Genomic DNA, 19,529 nt, shown 5'->3' on the forward strand with positions numbered 1-19,529 from the left:
AGGGGGAGGGGGAGGGGGAGGCGCAAGGGGTAAGGGGTAAGGGGGAAGGGGGTGAGCGAGTAGGCGGATAAGCGGGTGAGGTGGTCATCAGATATAGAGCTCTAAATTTGACCAAGTGTAGACAAATTATGGCATCATTGCAAGTAGGCAAATCAATCATGGGCAGTGAACGTACCTCTCTGTGCGCTGCCGGTGAACTTGACGGGAACTGAGTCAGCCGACAAGGCAGTTCTTGTAGGAAGCTTGGGGCTTGCGTGTCTTCGAAGCATTAGCATGCTACGTCTGTGCAACAAAGTTAGCTGTCGTCTTGGAAGGCTGGCAGCAGAAGGTTCAAGTGCAGTCGCGTGCTCAGTAAGTCTTGGATAGAATTGTCATATCGAACCACAATGGATTTACCGATCAATCGAGACGCCAAGATGAAAGTCATCATTGCAATGGGGTTGAAATTGTATCGAGTACTTACCCAACTTGGAACAGACCAAGGTAGTGGTGGCGTTGAGGTTGGCCACAGCTGGCGATGCGAATCCTAGTTGCGAAAGGTTAGCAGCAGCCAGGAAGGAAGCTCACGAGAAGCAAAGCGGGTGTCATGCGGATCAGTGTTGTGTTTTGTGTAGTATTGACGATGGGACTTTTTTCAATTGAGACCTCGTTCGGGTTCCATCAAGTTTCTTTTCAGTGTTTTCAGTCTCGGTCCGCTCTGTGAAGAGCATTCCGATACTATTGCATCATTTCCAAAGTCTGCTGTCTGGACTTTTGCACTCACCGTTTCATGTGGTGTTGGCTGAAGGTGTAGAGAGGCTGCGAAGGACAAATGAAGGGCGGCGGGATCGAAGGGATACAGGCGGTACAAGTAGATCGGCTTCGCCTGAAATGCAAGATTAGTAAATAGCTTGCTGGCGAGAAGGTAGTAGAAGGTGCAAGAGTCAAGGAAGCCTCAGAATCTGTTCTAATTTCGAGCCGAGAACCACTGTCAGGCTAGCCCAAGGAACGGCTGGCAAACCGTAGTCGGGCTCTCTGACTCGTCTCCATTCGAGTTCAGTTTAGAGCGGATGTCATCATTGGCAATTGGAGGGCAGGGAAATGCGAGCTTACCGTGTGGCACAGGTGGAAGGTGTTGCTTGAAGCGATGTTGACAATCCGGTGGAATCTTGGTGGCGGCGAAAGGACTGGCTGTAGAACGAGTGTCCGTTGTGTTGCGGCCGACTCTCATGGAGGCGTGATCTGCAAAAGAATGTGTCAGCGTCCTGAACGCAACAGAAAAGAGGATGCATGTGTTTTTCAGTGATGTTCTCAGAGTTTCGCGATGTGATGGTATCAGCGAGGCTGCTGTCCACCGAACCACAGTAGGCTAGGTTGAATCCACCAAACCACAGTAGGCTTGGTTGGACGCGTCCTCATCAATAAGTGTGTATCCGATTTGGTGTCATCATTGAACGAATGGAGACGGTGCGAATGGTGTTGCTTACCTGATGAAGATGCCAGTCGACAGTGGGATGACGGTGAAGTGGTCGCAACGGCAAGGGGATGGTTGACTTGCTGCTGCGCGGTGCGCGAAGAGTTCACCTAAAAGATTGAACGCGTCAGCGACCGTCGAACCACAACAAGAGACGGGCTTGAGGTTGCTTGGACGCGTGATCAGACCGCTCTCTGGGTGATATCATGGAGAACCATGCCCATCGAACCACATGGGCTTGAAAGGGAGGTCCTCGTCGATAAGTGGAGCATCAATGCTCGGTACTGCAAGTGTAGTGGTGCAGGCCAAGCTCATCATCGCAAAGTGATGGTGTTGCTGGTATGCTGACTCACCTGGCGAGGCTTGACCGTCCAGACAGCGGCGACGACGAGATGGTCGAGGCCGCGTGGCGGAGAGTGGAAGTTGCCGAGAAGGAACAAGACCCATGTAGGTGAATGAATGAACAAGTGGCAGCGGCGATGAGGCGCGCCTGCGGTGATGGTGATGGGGAAGAAGAGTGAGAAGGTGGTGGTGGTGGTGGTGGTGGTGGTGGAGGGAAGGAGATTGTTGATGCTGTGCGTGAGGTTGCCGCGACAAGAGCTGCCTACGAGCACCGGCCACCCCTGACGCAAGCCTTCGCTCAGCATCAACGCCTCTGCATTGGGCCAGCCCTTCTACTGTCTTCATCCACCGACATCACTGTCCACAACAACTCCTCCGGCGTTTGTGCCTCTGTTGCCCTCACCGAGCGGTGCATTGCGTACGCTCCCTTCATCCGCTGAGAACCTCTCGTTGACGCTGACCAGTGCACCAGCATCAAGGCCATGGCAGACTTTGGTATTGGCGGCTACTCTGGATGGCCGAGCAAGCCTCGCCCACCACCACAGCCGCGAGACCCACCAAATGGCATCGCCTTTGGTATGCTCTCGATTTTTCCATCTCCTACGAGAAAAGACTGACCCTCATAGAAGCGCTTGCCTGAGCGCCCAACAGCAGCAGCAGCAGCAGCAGCAACAACAACAACACCAAAAGGAGCAGCAGCACGACCACTCACTCAGTGGAGAGGTATGACCTTGTGCATCCCATTGTAAACCTCCATCTTTGAACTCCAATCACTGAAACTTTTGCTTCGCAGCCCAACGACTCCTTACACAAACGACTTCGTTAGCGTTTGTCACCACAATATCTCCTCCTCGGAGAACAAGGCCATTGCCACAGGAATACCACAACTCATCGCCCCCCTACATCAACAACATCTTTGGCGTCTATCACATCCCTCAGACGACGCCCGCAAAAGAGCTTGGTAAGCCACATTGTTACAGCACGACTCCATTCATCACGCCCTCGCTGACATAAATCCCCAGATGACCTCCGGTGGCGCCCGGCGACGATTGCAGTCTTTCTTTGGCGTTTGGCACGACAGAACTTCTGTTGCCAGCAGCGAGCATCACTTACGCCTTGGTCACGAAAATTACGGAATCAACTCCATCAGTTCACATATGGGCTGCACCAGATGTGAATGGTATCCTGCACTACTACTATTGCTAGAGGAACCTTTGCGAGCATGTCTCTTGCTATGACCGACCGTGTTCAAGGCAAGATGGTACGCTACACTCTTCCAGTCGCTTCCCCTCAACCTCCAGCTGGCCTCATACTCCCAGTCTCGAATCTTCCTCGACTGGTGGCGCGGGAATCCGACACTACTCTGCTGGGACTGGAGGCACATACGTGAAACAAGCGAGAGGAAGTAAGTGACGTGCAACGCAACAGAGCATAGCTTGAGAATATCATTTTGCTGAAAACCCATGGGATTTCACTCCAACCAATTCAAAATCCTCTCCTCTCCTCTCCTCTCCTCTCCTCTCCTCTCCTCTCCATTCACCGCCCTCTGCATTCCCCGTGACCAGCTTCGTGTGCCAGTCATCTCCTCCTTCTCGCAAGAAATCTCTCCCCACGATAATCCAATCTCAAAACATCAATGGCATCACCAAATGCTCAAATAACTCGCGACGTTTCCCCATCCAAACAAACTTTGCTGAGCAGGGAGTCACCTTCAAGTGAGAACTCATCGCTAACCTTCTTGTCGCTCTATCTCCTTTAAGTCTCGCTCCAACCGCGAGTAGCAGATTTCCGTGCAAGTGCGCAGAGAGGGGGTTCTGCTTGGAGCGAGAAGGTATTGGATGGAGGGTTGTGAGGAGAGTGATGTCTTACTTGATTCTGGAGATGGTGCTTGCGATTCTAAAGAAAGGATTTCTGGTTCTTTTTCTTCTTCGTGGTTGGATAGTGTGAAAGGCAATGGTGCGTGAGAAGGCGCGTGCGATGGAGGTGCGAGGCGTGAGGTGAATGGCGGCATGCTGGCGTTCAGGGAGGTTGGCTGGGTTGTGGGACGGGTTCGATTTATATGGTCTGGTGTGGTAAGTGGCGGTGTCAGCTGCGTGTGGTTGATGGAGATGTTCTGGCGTGACAAACCGGCGGCCATGGGTCTGCCAAAATCACCTGGTCGAACACATGACTTGGTGGGCAGGCCATAAAGTTCTCACATGGCGGGTCAGAGGTTCATCGAGAAACGATGAGGGATATGAATGAATGGCCAAGCAGGGCCGCGAGATCAGCAAAGCATCTTTCCTACGACCCGTCGACTGTAGCGTACGACTGTTTATCTTGCCATTGGTCCTCGAGCTCCTCTTCCATCGCTATACAGCATCACAATCGTACAACTGACGACGACTGGCCGGTTTGCACGTGAAGATACATCCTCGGTCTGAAGACGTGATCAGAACAAGTCGGTATAGCCTTACAGCCTCGCACAAAACAAGCTCCAAACTCGTACCAGGGGTTCGCTCAAGTCAGAAATAATCCTAACGCATCATGGGGCCATAAGCGACGATTCGAGCAAAAGTTTCAATGTCAGGCTTTGCATACCAACCAGAATTATCAATGGTAGAATAATCCTTGTCAGCACATCCGATATCGCTTCGGTCGGGAGGGAGATGTCGTTCAGCTATCTGCGACAGAGATATCCGCCGCCATCCATCATATTAACATTTGTGATACAGCCATACGCTCGCAGGAGCAATAATTCTGAAACCCACATCTCCCTTTCGAAGCAAAAGGTGAAGTCCAAATCCAACGGCCGCGGACAAACCTTCGACTTCCACAGTGCTTGGCCTCCGCCGATCGCGGCGCTTACATGTTCTATGCGGAATTGAAGGATTCAAGTGGAGAAGCACCGCAGCTCTCTGTCTCTTGTGTCGTGCAAACCAATCCCAGTCTTCGTTCTTCAATGCTTCGAAGGGATCTCACCTCCACGAGCGCCACCTGCAGGAGGTCGTCGTCCGAGAAGGCCAGACTGCAACGACAACGACATCACCATGACTGCCGGGAAACGCCGTGAGCGGAGACTGCCCGTGCAGCAGTTGTCGATTCTGGGTAAGTGGCATGGCGGCAATGATGAGAGGAGAAAGGGGTTGTCGCGGACGGTCTGAATGAACGAACGACGATTCTACTCGCGAAGAAAGAACATGACCGCAAACCTCCCAAAAACCACCCACCCACCCACCAGCTAACCCTCCACCTCTCCAGCAATCTGCCGTTTCGCCGAACCCATCGCCTCCACCTCCCTCTACCCCTACCTCCCCGAAATGGTCGAATCCTTCCGCATCCCACAGAACGAAGTCGGAAAATGGGCCGGAATCTGCGCCGCCGTCTTCTCCCTCTTCCAAGCGCTCATGGGAATCCCCTGGGGCCGTTTCAGCGACAAATACGGGCGCAAACCCGCCATCCTCCTGGGCCTCACCTCCACAATGCTCACATCGTTGCTCTGGGGGTTCAGCAAAAGTTTGCCCATGGCGATCATCGCGAGAGCGCTGGCGGGGGCGGGGAATGGGAATGTGGGGATTATCAGAACGACGGTGGCGGAGATGGTGCCGTACAAAGAGTTGCAGCCGCGAGCGTTTAGTATTATGCCGTTGGTGTGGAATGTCGGGAGTATTTTTGGGCCGACGATTGGGGGCGCTTTGGCGAATCCGTTTAATGTGAAGCCGGGGGAGAAGAGGGAGGGGGGGAATTTGTTTGAGGTGTTTCCGTATTTGCTGCCGAATTTGGTGAGTGCGGCGTTTTTTGCCTGTGGGATTACGACGGGGGTGTTGTTTCTGCATGAGACGCTCGAGGGGGTGCAGGGGAGGAGGGATTATGGGTTGGTTGTGGGGAGGAAGGTGATGAGGTTGGTGCGGATGGTGGAGGTGAAATTGCATGTGAGGAAGAAGGAGGAGGTTTCGTATACGAATGGCGAAACAGATCCGCTCCTCAAGCGACCCAAGTCTGTCCACGACGATGAAAATTCTCTGCCCTTGGAGATCAAACCGAAGCTCGCAGCGCCGAGCTGGAGAGAAGTCCTCAACCGCCAAGCCGTCATAAATCTCATCGTCTACACCCTCCTGGCCATGCACTCCATGGCCTTCGATCAACTCATCCCAGTCTTCATGCAACACGACTCCATCAACGACCCCAAAGGCGACTTCACCCCCTACACCCCGCCCTTCAAATTCGCCGGCGGCTTCGGCCTCAACCATTTCCAAATCGGCCTGATGTCAACCGCATACGGAATCGTCGGGATGCTAATCCAATTCTTCGTCTTCCCACCTCTGGCGCGCCGCTACGGCATTCTCTTCTGGTTGAAAGTCGTAGCCATCGGCTTTCCGATCATCTACTTCGTCACGCCTTTCACCGCCCTGCTCCCAACGACCACCTCTCAAGTCGCGTGCATGCTCGCCATGATGTTGTTGAAATGCTTGATGGGCATTTTCGCGTTTCCTTGCAGTACGATTCTTTTGACGAACTCCGCTTCAAGTCTACGCACGCTCGGGACCCTGAACGGTTTTGCAACCTCCGTCTCAGCAATCGGTAGGGCTGCAGGCCCTGCCATGACCGGAGCCATCATGTCCGCCGGCGTCAAAGCAGGCTATGTCATCGCACCTTGGTGGTTTCTCGCAGGCGTTGGCATCATCGCCGCAATCCCCGTGTGGTGGCTGGTGGAAGGCGAAGGTTTCGGTGGAGATGATGATCACGTCAGCGACGAAGAGGACGAAGACGATGACGATGACGATGACGAGATTGAGCATGATGTTCTCCGAGCCGTGGCTGCAGAAGGCGGCGCTCAAGCTGCTGGGAAAGGTGTTGTTCCTGCACCCAGACCTTCGAACCAGGAAGACGAAGAGCATGAGGAACGTGCGTATGGTGGGCTTGCGCCGCTGAGTCGGACGAATACCACTGCTTCTACGGCTATGATGAGTGACGAGGAAGATTTTTCTGCCCCGGCGACCAAGACGAATACGAGGAGTCGGCGGGCTTCTGGGGTTAATGAAGTTGCGTCTCCGTCGTTGAGTCGGAGGAATTCGAGGAGAGTGATCCGAAGGATTTCGATACCTGTTGGTATGGGTGAGGGCATCAGTCGAAGGTATAGCAGTAATTTGGGACAGAGTTTCGGAAGTGCGGGTGGGCATTGATGATTGTATCGCATAGCGAGGCGGTTGGCATAATAGCATGGTCAGTCAGTCAATCCACAATCTTTCTGAATCTACATCCTCACTCTCCCATCCCAAACGCAAATCCTACATACAATAATGCAACCCTCTCTCTCCCCCTCCCACCCTCATCGTCCAACTCTCCCGCACATGTCATTTCCTCCCTTTTTCATCCCCCATTACCATCTCCTCCAACCCAACATGAAAAAAAGTCACGGAATGTTGATAATGATAAACGAAACTGTACGTTTTCTAATTCCGTTCCTATATCGTTCGGGATGCTTGGGGATATAGGTTTCCGTGAAGCATTGAGAACCCATAGAGGGAGATTTCTAGGTGGGAGAATGGTGTTTTAGAGCATATCGCAAAGCGGCTTGGAATTTTTAGGGGATTTTGAGGACTTCTTGCATTTCTACTCGGGATTTATTTTGTTTCAAGGACGTTGGAAGGAGATTATTGGCTGTGAAACGTATTTGTTTTGCTTGGGGTTGCGGTTACGGAGCGGGTGCTGTTAGTTCACTCCCTCCGTCTCCGAGTTTTGTGATGTTGAGGGTGAAGTGCTCACTGGGGATTCCGCCGAGGATGAAGTTCCGCTTATGCGGTGGATGATTAGATTTGGTGAGATGGTTTGGGCTGCTGTCCCAGGCGGAGAGGGCGTAGAAGAAGCCGCCGTATGCTCCGTTGGCTCCACCGGTGGGTTCGTAGGCTTTTGTTGTGGACTCGTAGGTCCAGTCTGAGATCCTTTTGACTCCCATGTAGTCAATGAGGCTGAGGACCTCGCCTTTGGAGTTGAAGTAGGGTTTGGGTGTCATTGTGGGATCGTACAGTGAGTTTAGCTGATCAGCTGAGAACAGCTAAGTTCTCATGAAATGCTTGATATCGAGTAGTGGATATAGGAACCGCAAGGTTCAATAACATTGCCGAGGAAAGGAGTTTTGTTACTATGCTATCTTCAGCGAAGCGATCGGGCTTTGAGAAGGTATGCGAAACGGAGTGGTTTCGTTGAAGGTAGGGCGTAGCGTGTCGAGAGTACGATTCACGTAGTATGGAATTTCCGGAAGACTTTTGGCCTTGACTGGTGAGCCTCAACTGACCATGATGGAATGACTGGCTGGGTATCAGACATGATGATCAACAAGCGCTGCCTGTTCCTTTTGCACTTGGTGCAGATAAAGAAGTCGTTGTGCATGTCTCAAATCCGAGGCAGGAAGAGATTTTGATAACAGAAACCCCCATCCAGAGATATCAGAGTGGTCCCATATCATTCTGTAAACTACATCAGTAGAAATCTGCCTGCCTGAACCCCAGAAAGCGCATCCAAGGCAATGCCGCCATGCTCAATCCCACGGGCAAAGTCTTCTAGATCACAGCCGTTGAGCTCATTACTCGTGACCTGCGATCCCGTAAATGCAAGCTCCGCCGGTCAAGATTCCGCCACCGCTGGTAGATAGAGCAAACGATCCGAAACTCCTCATCATGCTCCAAGAGTCCAAAGTCGTCAACGCAAGATCCCCAACGCAGAAAATTCTAGAAGCGCGTGAGGTATTGACGCACCCTATCATTCGAGCGAGATCGTGGCGATGATCCACCCTCGTCGTCAGACCTTGGCTCGTACGCCGGTGTGTCGTATGCTGGTGGTGCTTCATTCGGTGGAATGATGCTGTGGTATGCCGGAGGGGCCTCAACATCGTCAACGGCGCGGCGAGGATGCAGGTTGGGACGGGGAGGAAGGGTCCCGTTCTCGATGTCGTCCATATGACGGGCGTACAGGCTGACGAACGGCGTTTGACCACGGCCGGGAGAGGCAGGCGGAGATGTTGAAGGAGGCGATCTCCTCGTATCTGGCTGCATTGCAGTTGTCTCTTGTGCTCTGGCCTCCTGTGCTTCCAGCCTTGCTTCTTCCGCTTTGTCATGTGCCACTTCGCGATCCACATCGGTGCTGATGTTGCTGCTTGAACTCGCGGTGCTACTACGTCTTCTCGTGAAGTCCGTCATCCAGCGCTCTCGCTCTCTGCCTTCCATAACCAAGAAGCACACCCACTCGCTTTGACTCAATTCGTCGGGCTCGATCTCGCGCATGCGCAGTTGACTCGCGGCGAGATGGCGGCGTTGGATCGACATTGGCCTGTTCGTGATGGCCTCGACTTGTAGTGCTCCGAAGCCACCCGATCTGATTGATGGAGTGTTGTACATCGCTGGCCTTCTGGCCCTGCTACGTGCTGGCATGGTGGCGGTTGTGCTGTTCTCTCTGGCGAAAATCAGTGAGCCCTGCGCCAAAACTGTCATCCAGAACAGGCGTGAAAGGGGACTCGGGTCTGCTTCGTGGTATGCAAATTGCTATCCAGGCAAACACGACGTCCAATATCAGAGTCAGTTGTCTGCGACAGTGCTTACCGCCAGTAAGCTGCTACCGGTTATCCACCTGTCACATGCGTGTATTCCAACTTCCAAGCCTCCCAAGCAATCAAGATACCCACAGCGCACACGAGGGGGTCGCGTGGTCTCCACTCCTTCTCAGCGTCTTCGCCAAACGAAGAACGTCTCCCGTCTCTTTCTCGCCTTCGCGGCAATGTAGTACGGTATGATCCCTTTGGCGGACAGTCCACGAACAGAGGCTAGTGGAGAGCCTAGACCTGCAGGTACCTGGTATCATCTACCCCGCTACTGTACGCAAGACGATGATAAGTCGTGAGCGTAAGCAGGGACCTTGGCGGAGGGCGGTCCTGACGGTCCTGTCTACGTTTCTGTTCATATATTGCCGAGGGATATGTGCCGCTTTGGGAGCAAGTGCAGGCCCGGAAATCGCGCTCTATAGCCTCAGCTAAAGGCGTCATAATGGCGGGTATGTGAGTGTGGAAGCGGGGGCAGTGGTGATGCAAGCGATATCGGGTACTATTGGTCTTGGTGCTTTGTTGAGCTGAAGTTACACAGCTGTCCGCGGAAGAGATAAGTACTCGGCACGGCCTGACGATTCATGGCACGCGGGCCGGAAATTCAAGGCCAAGAAGCAGCACTCATTGCCTGTTACCTTCATGTTATTAGCATTATCGTGGGCAGCGTAGCATCTCCGAAGGGACCAGGACCAAGGGTCTTCACATGTGATTAGACCGGAGCAGATTCCCCGTTCGGAAAGCCGTGGAGCACTGGAGGCCGGAGGTGGAGATGGAGATGGAGGTGGAGCCGCTATTCTATCAGCAATGAGATATCAAAAATCACGAACAACTCTCATTGTATCAAAATACATCTCCTCTCATCAACCCCACCTCCCTTCACATCCTCCCCACAGGCCCATCCCTCCTCACAACCCCCAAACAAGCCCTCGTAATCTCCTCCACACTATTACAACCCGTCAACTGCATACATCGCTTCAACTCATCATAAAAAGTCTCCAGCATTAAATCCACCCCATTTTCCCCAGCATACGCCAAACCCCAAAGCGCAGGCCTTCCCACCCAGCAGCATTCCGCTCCGAGAGCCAGAGCTTTGAACATGTTTGTTCCACTCCGAATGCCGCCGTCGATGGAGGCGGGGACGTTGTCGAGTTGTCGGCCGCCGTGGTTGGAGATCTGGTGAAGGTCATGTCAGTCAGAGTGTGAGTTGGCTTGTTGTTGTTGTTCTTGTTGTTGTTGTTGTTGTTGTTGGAAGTATAAACTTACCAAAATCCCATCACACCCCATCTCAATCGCCTTCACCGTATTCTATCCTCCGCAGTCAGAACTCCTTTGATCCAAATCTCCATCGTCGTATGCTTCCGCAACCACGGGATTTCCTCGTCCCAACTATGCGCATCTTGACGTTCGCTCTCCAATGCCGGTCGACTTTGTGCACTTCTAAGCATGCTTGAGGACACTGAACAGGATAGTGAAGCCAAGTCATGTGAATTTGTGCCCGAGTCCTTCACTCGGGGCGTGTGTGATGGCCACGGCTCTCGTCGTACAGCCCTGCGCCCTACTAATTGCGGTGCATTCAGCGGCGCCTCTTGGCCAGCGCGTAGGATTCTGCCTCCAAGTCGTCGAAGCTGTCGCGCCTCTTCCTCTTCGAAGTCAAGGCGCACTGGAAGACGCTTGGAGCAGGCGCGACGTCCTCCATGCAAGTGTCGGAAGAAGTGTCGCTCTGGCAGTCGCTGCTGGGCTCCCAGACCTGTCCGGAGATGCAGATGGTCGGGATGTCCACATCGTCCTGCGTCGGCTTGGGGAACAGGAAGCCAAGAATAGCAGAGCGCGAGAGGAGCGCAAGCTGATTGAGAGAAGGCATTTCGAATTGAGTGGACGTGTGTTTGATGGATGATGCAAAAGAGCGTGCAATGTAGAAGAAGACAAGCGTGTACCGCGTTCGTTCACGCGGACAAAACGTCTTATTGCCTTACCTCTGACCTATTAAATACATTCGGCCCCAATCATCCTCCTGATCCGGCCAGATTTGGCATTTTCGTGAGTGTCAGCCATCCTTTTTCTTGCAGACCACCGAAGACTATCGACGGAGAAGGGCCAAATTTAGCATACGGATTACGGATCACCACGTTGTAGGGGTTTCACCCGGCGATCGGCTTGGATGGAGCCGTTCCTGGGGCCCATACAGCCAGTGAGCGCTGTGCATTTTTCGATGATTGTGCTGCAGGAGCTCGGGCTGGCTTTTCTGCTGCTGCAGGAGGGACGCAAAGAAAGTAGGAACGTTGGCTGATACACGCCACGGCTGAGCTTAGGCGTGAAAGTAAAAGGACAAGCTTGCAGCTACATATTGGTTGGCACCCTCTCTACCCTCCGTTTCAGCTTTGTTTCCCTCCTACTCCACGTTCACCATACCTGGAACAATCAACAAGAGCTGATTCCCATCTTGGAGGCCACACAGACAGCGGCAATCATGGGCAAGTAAGTGTCCCCAGCACAAAGGCATCAGCAGATGCAATGGCTCAGCATCAGAAGTACACCACTAACAATGACATCTCCAGACCAGTGCATCCAGCAACAGTCCACTTCCCAATCTCCTTCCTCTTCCTCGGCTACGCCCTCGACACCCTCAACCACGTCCGCACCCGCCTCCCAAACAGCATCTCCTCCAACCTCGCCTCCCCAAACGACATGACCCGCGCATCCTACTACCTCCTCTCCCTAGGCCTCCTCACCGCAATCCCGGCCTTCATAACCGGCGGCCGCGAACTGATGATGATGCTCAACAAACAAGGCATGAAAGACACTGACGGCACCGTAAAACCCAAAGTCAAAGCCGCCTTCGCCCACGCAATCTTCAACGACATCGTCCTCGCCCTGAGCACCTACATCTGGTACCACAAACGCTCTGCCGCCAACGAAACACTCAACCTCCAAGGCAACGTCGAATCCGCATACGCGCCGAGCAAGGGAATGGTGATTGCAGGCGTCATCGCGACAATTCTCATGCTCATGGCTGCCAATATCGGCGGTGTTTTGACGTATAATTTTGGCGTGGGCTTTACGACGATTAGTAAGCCGAAGGAGGGTAAGAAGATGAATTGAAACACATATAACCCTGCCTTGAGATGAGAAGCTGATCTGGAAATTTTTTTTTTCCTTTTGTGGACAGTCAACCTTCGAGCCGGAAAATACGCGGATGATATTCCTCTCAAAAAGGAAATCAAGCAGGCGGAACTGGCGGGGAGTCAGTATGGGAATTTGGCCGCTTGGTCTTCGGCGACTTCTGGTACGCCAATTTCGCATAGCAGCTAAGAGGTCTTTTGCTACCTCTCTCTCTCTCTCTCAAGAGATGATTTATTGATGTAGATGAATCAAACGCTAAAACGTTTCCTCTTTTGGGGGGTTTTTAGAGAATTTGCACGCTCCCGCCGTACCTACTCCTCCGCCGTCGAGATAGCAGCAGCTTCGAGAGGGTGTGGCGGCTGTGGTGGAAGTGAGGCGAAAGCAGAGGCTTTTGGCTTGCTTACAAGAGGGCGAAGAAGCTGGAGGAGATTGAGGGTTTGAAAGATGAGATACGAGCATAAAGTCGATACGGGTATGATATTGGAGCTTTTACCGCGGGCTTTTGTTAGATCTTTGCGTAGCACGGAACAAGAACATATAGACTCTTGAAATCACCGCCTTAAAAGGAAAATTGCTCTGACGCTGAACAGCGGCTTGCGCGGCTGCAACATTGATTCCAGCGAAGCTGGAAGGGCTTCAGGCGGAAGATTAAGCACACACACATATATATATATATATTCAAAACGGCACTCGAAATCATAATAATCATATGAGATTGCCGATCGAAAAGACTGTAGACCGGACTTGGAGACCTCATTACCGATCTCATTGACGACTCCTCCCCTTTCTGCTTTAATGTGACATATCCGTTTACCAACAACTCAGCAGTTCACCTCCGTCGCAGGGAAGTTCTTAGGATCAGTCCTTAACCTCAGATATCATGTCCAAAAGCCAGCGACAACAGCCCGTGACAGTACCAGGATCATGCAGCTTTTCCACACAGCCTTGGAACGTTCAGGATTCTACCTCGATGAAGTCGTAGCTGTGCCGCGGTTCGAGATTCCGTCAGTGTCCCAAGTAGTCCACCCAATAGGAGCAACCTGACTGCAATCTCAAAAGATATTCAAAGCCATGCTACAACTTCACCTCTCTCCCCAAAGCCTCATCCCTCGACACAACTTCCAATCTCCGCGGTCCTTCCCTCTTGAAATCCACAAGCACACAAAGTTCCCTACATCCCGCTCTACCAGTCCCTTCCAACTCCGGACCAGGTTTATGCAAAGCAAGAACCTGCTTCCCATCCTCCCTCTTCTTCGGCGGCGGCATAGTCTGCGGCGAAATACACATATGCGTCCAAGGCGGGTTCCCAGACTTGACGAACTGCAGCAACCGCCTCCTTCTCACTTCCAATTCCTCTCTAGGTACAAGTTCCCTCGAGATAGAAGCATAATCCGTCGGAGCCTTCAGATCATCGAAATGCTGCGCGACGTGATGAAGCAAAAAGAATTGCGGAGGGAAGAGGATGATCCGTCCTTCCTGCGCCAATCGACACCAAGCGCTCGCAGGCAAGAAGCGCGCAGTAGTATGTTCCTTGCCCCCATCAGTCGTAGGAGAAGGAACCCTCACTTCCGCCTCACTGTCCGCGGAAATCGGCGTCGAGGAAGAGAGCGTCGGGAGAAAATACAAATACATCTGCGTCGTAAACCTCTTCGGAACATTCGTCGGAGTCACCCATCTCGTAAAAGGGATCAAACCCTCAAGATCCGCCCTCCCCCCTTTCTGCGCCAGGAATTTCGGAAACGGGATTTCGCTGGAATGCACGAGTTTTCTGCCCGCTTCGCGTTCGGATTCTGGGATTTCGATCAGACGGCCGAAACCGTTGTTGCGTGCTAGAAGGATTCCGGATTCTTCGAAGGTTTCCCGGATGGCGGCCATGCGGTAGACGGGGCTGTCTTCGTGCCGGCCTGCGGCATTGGGTTCGGGAGCTCGGCCGTCGTGGAATTCGGAGACGTTGCCGCCGGGGAATACGTGGGCCGAGGGGAAGGATGAGGATTGTTTTACTCTTTGTAGGAGGAGAACCTGGTTTTGAGGCGATATGACGAGGACGCTTGCGCTGGGCCTTGGGATTGCTACGGTCTTCTTCCCTTCAGCGGGATTCGTTGAATATGAGCGGACTGATGTGGCTGCTCGCTTCTCTTTTGGTGGCATGGCTGTTGGGCTGTAGTATTCCTCGCCGGTCTGGTGCTGATTCTGTTGTTGTTGTTTCTGGTTATCTTGCTGTATTGCCTCGGCTATTCGAGAAGTTTGTGATGATAGGGGTGCTGAGGATACGCTGAACTCGCGCAGACTACTTGGAAGACGTAAAAGATATCTGAGATGTGTGGGAGAGAAGAAGGACATCTCACATGCGAGTCAACGGTATCGGGTAGGTGGTAGTGGGTGGTGACAAGTTCATCTCGCTCTCGCTCGAGCGCAGCGCCGGTCTGACCACCAAAATCGCCGAGCTGACCACCGCGGTGGTTAGGAACTCTAAAATGACAGGGGGTTAGCCGAGGTTAAGCTAAAAGGTATAATATACTAATGTGCGGGGAAAGGTATACCTTTCCCTATTGCTTTCCTATACTATTTACTACGAATACAAATACGAATAAGAAAACTACGGAATAGTAAAGATATTAAATATTCTACCGACCTATACTAAGAACTAGATGCTAACGCCGCTATCCTCGGAGAACCTACCGCGGGAAAGGCCTATTCTATTACAAATCGTATATTATTCTAATACTATTCCGATTATATTCCGATTATATCTATTTTAAGTACTAAAAGCAATTTAAGGTCGATCTTACCGAAGGGAATAGCCCCCCTACGACTGCTTAGCTCGGATTTAACGACAATAATACCTACGAGAAGGACTACTAAAGGCTAGAATTTAAGGAGTACGACGAGGAGTACTATAAAAGCCGATTAGCGGTACTATATATCGACGACGACGTTAAGGACGTTATAAGATATATAAGGGCATTCCTATTATAATATTAAACGAATAAGAACTTATTTATAATAGGATAGGATTGTTATTACCTCGAACCGCGACGCTATTAGGGCTCGTTTTGTCGAATACGTAACTGCGATACCGTAATATCCGAAGACCTACGAAGATAGATATATATACGTAATCGACTGCTCTACGACTAGTGCTAAGCCGGAGCTAGATATAAGTGGATTCTTAATCCGATATTATTCCGATCTAATCGCTTTAAGAAACGATTAAGAAACGATTAGTAAGGATAGCTAATAGAGAGGTAGATACAATATAGCGTTCCCTTAGTAGGAACGAAGGGGGCTATTCTAATAGTATCTAGTTGCTTAGGCAATATACCGTATACTAAGACGTCGTACGACTGCTTAGGTATTAAGTAGTGCTAGTAGTTATACGAGAACCTAGTATCTATAGATTACTACGAGGTCTCGGAAGAATAGTAGAAGATAAGAAAGAGATTAAATCTCGAAAGGTTTAACGAGGATAATCCTAATCTAGCGAGAAAGAACGCGTCGAGGTATATAATTCTAATATTAATAGTTTCCTAGGCGAATAATAGCGATAGGCTCTACTAGTCGCTCCGAAAAGAGTTCGAAAATAGGATATTCTATAAGGCCTTTAGGTACGACTCTTATAAGATAAAGTTTGGATTCTTCAATCTACGTATAAGTAATGAATCCTATACTAATGTCAATCTAATATTATTGCGATATAAATAGACTCCGATTTATTTCGTATACTAATACTAAACGAAATAGCTTAAAAGGATAACACTAGGCGAAGGATTTATCTACTATACGAACTACGACTCTTCTAGCCTTAATAAATACGATTATCGCTTCCGCGCGATTAAGCTAGCGGAGAATATCGATTACAAATAGATATAGAGCCTAGTTATAGGGGTAAACAATTAGTCTAGGATTCTAATTACAAAGCGATAGTATACGGAGATCGTATAAGGGACGAGCCTACGGAGGATATACCGTAAGTGTAAATGGATTCTTATTAGATTGCTAATAAATTAATATCGCAATTAGGTTACAATCACCTCCCCTCTAGACTAGGTTTCCTTAAGAAGATTAGTTGTCTAGTTAAAATAAGGAAGATCGTTCCTATTAACTTTGCGGTATATCCTTACGTTATCTTCGTATCCTTTTTTAAGTATTGTTATCTACCGCCGCCGCCTATACGACCGCTTTAATCCTATAAGGATGAAATCTCGAGACTTATTACTTAAACGCTATTAGCAACGATAATACTATATATATTAAGCAAATAAGAATCGTATACTAAACAGTTAAGAAACTAATTAGAACGGGATAAGCTATCTTCCTTTAGACGTTCGCCCTATAGTAGTACCTCCGAGATAAAGGGGTTTACGCCCTTAGCGAAATTCATCTTAGTCTAGAGAATACTAATAATATTAGACGGGAAATCCGACGACAAAAGCTTATTTACTATCTAGACGGAACGACGATAAATAGAGTCTAATTTAAGTATAATATCGAGCAGAAGAACCCCGAAACGGTAAGAAAGTCGATTCCTATTCGATTTACATTCCTTTCTTAATATATTCCGAGTCTACTAACATTCTATTTAGTAATATATTTAGGGTATATAGTAGATAGAACAAGAGTATATAACTATTACATTCTTCGTAGAGTAGGCGTCTCTATTCCTTTCCTTCGATACCTTCGAGGTCGATATATCGTTCTAACGTATTAAGGAAAAGAATATAAACGAAGTAATTCTCGGACGATAGGATAAAGAGAGAACTATTCGTAAGTAATTCGCATTCCGATAGTATACTAATATTATTCTATTCTGAATCTATTCTTAGTCCTTGTTTTCGCCCGAGCCTACGTCCGTAGAGAATCCGAGTTAATATACTAGAACTTCTTTACGCGAGTCTTCGGAAGGATGCGTAAGGTTACTAGAACCGTAGTAACCTTTTACTATATCTACGGTAAAGGAATTCGAGCGGTCGTAACCGACCTAAACTTAAAGCAGGCTAAAGGTATAAGAAAGCATTCTTATCTCAATCTTATTACGATAATATGGTAATATAACGCTTCTTATAGGCTTAGGACTTTATCTTAAGAAATTAACTATTAAAACCGCGATTAGAGGGTATAACTCGAACATATTATCCTCTATTACGTAATCTATTACCGGAGGAACATTAATAAGGCTATTTAGAACGAGAGCCTATACGATCGATCGATCCTTTTCGCTTAGATAGATAGTATCCGTAGATTAAAATTAAAAGAGGCTTATATAAAGGAAGTTAAAGCTTTAGTAGGTAAATAAGAAAGCTTTTAGATTAGAATCCTAAATAAATCCTATTGCTAGGTTATTTAAACGAGAAAGTAGTAAGGTAGTGCTAGGCACACGGTTATAGTACGAAGGTATCGTAACGGTTGTACGGTGCAAAAGTTAATGTATTCTCTAAGGTGCCGCGAGGTAAGCTATCTATATAATAGTCCTACTATTAGTAGCAATAGCGACCGCAGCGGTCGATAGTAACCGCTACCTACTATCGTATATGCAATAGTGTTATATCGTAATAGCCTCCCCCTTTATAAAAAAGGTCGGCACTGTCTATAGTATCCTAAAACAAAGGTCCTTAGTAGGCCGCACCGTAGGAAGGTTTAAGGCAAAAGAGCGTAATAGCGTCGTATAAAGGCTAAGCCTAAACAGTATACTAGAACGGTAATGCTAGGTATAGAATCGTATCTCTCTAGTAATAACTGCGTCGGTCTTATACTTGCTTGTTACGACGGTTACAAAGAGCGTCGCGTAAGCTAGTCGGTATAGTCTAAACCGCCTTTAGCTACGGCTAAGGCGCGACGGTCTTTATAGTCTTATTATCGGATAGCGAGGTATTAACTGCGTCCGCTATAGTAGTAGCGCGGTCTAACTAATCGATAGGGATGTTAGGGAAGTCGGCACCTAGCAATAGTAGCGTATCGGCATCGTATATAGTACCGTATAGCTTAAAGTAGTCGGTTATCTATACGTTAAGCTTTGCGATCTCATCCTTAGTAGTATTACCTTATACGCCGCCGAGTAGCTTAAAAGCGTCCTCGTTAATTAGGTATAGTATAGGAATTGCCTATTGCGGCGCGACGCGTAAGAAATCGTAGTAAAGATAGGTTAGCGATAGCGTAAGCGACTCCTTTAAGACCGTAGCGGAAAGACGATACTACTAGGCTATCTAGCGCTTAGTTGCTTCGCGGATCTGCGCCTTAGCTAGCATCTATTGTAGCTAGTGCACCTCGATTGCTACTAACTCGGACTAGCGTATATAGTAGAGAGCTTATAAATTAAGCGTACGTATACCAATTGCCGTCGTATTGTATTAGTATTGTCCGTAGGCGCCTATAGTGTTTTCCTATAAGGCGGGCAAAGGTAGCAAGCGTATCGGAAGCGATAGGAGCTTGTGCTATAGCTACGCAACCGTATTATTAGGCGGTAGTAGCTAAGCCGCAACTAGAGCCTTCGTAGGCGTAGAGAATAGGTTAGACGGTAGCGGCATCTTCGACGGTAGGCGAGGCGCTAAGAACGGGCTAGCGGTTAGCTTCTAGCGAGTGTTTAACTTAGTCGATAGTAACGCGCGCGAGGAATTTAGCTAGATCGCCTTAGTTAGCGGGGCAACCGGCTTAGCCCGAGTCGCGAGCTCTAGAGGGATAATTTTGCCGAAAAGGTGCGCGTTAGTAAGGTCGGTCTCGTCTAGCGAGTAGTCGGGTAACGGCACTAGGAATGCACCTATAGGATCCTAAGTATAGTCGATATTGTACTACTAGTAATTCTTATTCGTTACTATCTTATCGTACTTAAAAATAGTATTGCCCTATATAATACGCTCCTATACGCCTAAAGGATCGAAGACTAGATCGGTAGAGGCCGTCTTCGGCAAATTATAGAACTGCAGCGTTAGCGCGGGCTCTAATCTATTAGGGATAGCGCCGTCCTTAAGCGTCTAGATGTAGGCGATAAAGGTAGATAAGGCGTATGCCGGATCGATCTAAGTTAGCTAGTAGACTAAGCTAAAGTCT

General features: G+C 49.6%; 8 protein-coding genes across 8 annotated transcripts; 3 read left to right on the plus strand and 5 right to left on the minus strand.

Moving 5' to 3' along the window:
• Positions 1-128: 128 nt before the first annotated feature.
• MYCFIDRAFT_175097 (uncharacterized protein) lies at positions 129-889 on the plus strand (the record flags this gene model as incomplete). The annotated part of the gene is made up of 9 exons (XM_007928646.1): positions 129-192; positions 214-254; positions 300-489; positions 512-583; positions 615-654; positions 686-699; positions 738-787; positions 818-844; positions 878-889. 9 exons carry the CDS (start codon positions 129-131, stop codon positions 887-889), a joined length of 510 nt encoding a protein of 169 aa, XP_007926837.1.
• Positions 890-923: 34 nt separating this feature from the next.
• MYCFIDRAFT_175098 (uncharacterized protein) lies at positions 924-3,932 on the minus strand (the record flags this gene model as incomplete). The annotated part of the gene is made up of 15 exons (XM_007928647.1): positions 924-975; positions 1,020-1,348; positions 1,372-1,532; positions 1,564-1,647; positions 1,669-2,124; positions 2,154-2,323; positions 2,350-2,502; positions 2,526-2,599; positions 2,632-2,694; positions 2,726-2,752; positions 2,779-2,903; positions 2,951-3,248; positions 3,277-3,419; positions 3,465-3,517; positions 3,568-3,932. The coding sequence occupies 15 exons, from the start codon at positions 3,930-3,932 to the stop codon at positions 924-926; spliced, it is 2,553 nt and encodes an 850-aa protein (XP_007926838.1).
• An 892-nt stretch (positions 3,933-4,824) lies between these two features.
• MYCFIDRAFT_203702 (uncharacterized protein) lies at positions 4,825-7,025 on the plus strand (the record flags this gene model as incomplete). The annotated part of the gene is made up of 2 exons (XM_007928648.1): positions 4,825-4,882; positions 5,036-7,025. The coding sequence occupies 2 exons, from the start codon at positions 4,825-4,827 to the stop codon at positions 6,955-6,957; spliced, it is 1,980 nt and encodes a 659-aa protein (XP_007926839.1). The 3' UTR covers positions 6,958-7,025.
• A 444-nt stretch (positions 7,026-7,469) lies between these two features.
• MYCFIDRAFT_85508 (uncharacterized protein) lies at positions 7,470-7,787 on the minus strand (the record flags this gene model as incomplete). The annotated part of the gene is made up of 1 exon (XM_007928649.1): positions 7,470-7,787. The coding sequence occupies one exon, from the start codon at positions 7,785-7,787 to the stop codon at positions 7,470-7,472; it is 318 nt and encodes a 105-aa protein (XP_007926840.1).
• A 432-nt stretch (positions 7,788-8,219) lies between these two features.
• Positions 8,220-8,982, minus strand: MYCFIDRAFT_182865 (uncharacterized protein). The gene has a single exon (XM_007928650.1). It carries the CDS (start codon positions 8,824-8,826, stop codon positions 8,503-8,505), a length of 324 nt encoding a protein of 107 aa, XP_007926841.1. The 5' UTR covers positions 8,827-8,982; the 3' UTR covers positions 8,220-8,502.
• Positions 8,983-10,292: 1,310 nt separating this feature from the next.
• On the minus strand, positions 10,293-10,484 carry MYCFIDRAFT_19786 (uncharacterized protein; the record flags this gene model as incomplete). Its single annotated transcript, XM_007927519.1, has 1 exon — positions 10,293-10,484. A coding segment is annotated over one exon (192 nt), but the record flags the coding sequence as incomplete, so codon positions are not given.
• Positions 10,485-11,879: 1,395 nt separating this feature from the next.
• On the plus strand, positions 11,880-12,984 carry MYCFIDRAFT_154197 (uncharacterized protein; the record flags this gene model as incomplete). Its single annotated transcript, XM_007928651.1, has 2 exons — positions 11,880-12,450; positions 12,535-12,984. 2 exons carry the CDS (start codon positions 11,880-11,882, stop codon positions 12,675-12,677), a joined length of 714 nt encoding a protein of 237 aa, XP_007926842.1. The 3' UTR covers positions 12,678-12,984.
• Positions 12,985-13,562: 578 nt separating this feature from the next.
• On the minus strand, positions 13,563-14,636 carry MYCFIDRAFT_47198 (uncharacterized protein; the record flags this gene model as incomplete). Its single annotated transcript, XM_007927646.1, has 1 exon — positions 13,563-14,636. The coding sequence occupies one exon, from the start codon at positions 14,634-14,636 to the stop codon at positions 13,563-13,565; it is 1,074 nt and encodes a 357-aa protein (XP_007925837.1).
• Positions 14,637-19,529: the final 4,893 nt, after the last annotated feature.

The sequence above is a fragment of the Pseudocercospora fijiensis genome (assembly GCF_000340215.1).
Source record: "Pseudocercospora fijiensis CIRAD86 unplaced genomic scaffold MYCFIscaffold_4, whole genome shotgun sequence".
NCBI classification, from domain to species: domain Eukaryota; kingdom Fungi; phylum Ascomycota; class Dothideomycetes; order Mycosphaerellales; family Mycosphaerellaceae; genus Pseudocercospora; species Pseudocercospora fijiensis.

What these genes read in the sequence shown, in the direction of transcription:
- MYCFIDRAFT_182865 (XM_007928650.1), bottom strand. Translation starts at nt 8,826, where the DNA reads ATGCAGCCAGATACGAGGAGATCGCCTCCTTCAACATCTCCGCCTGCC.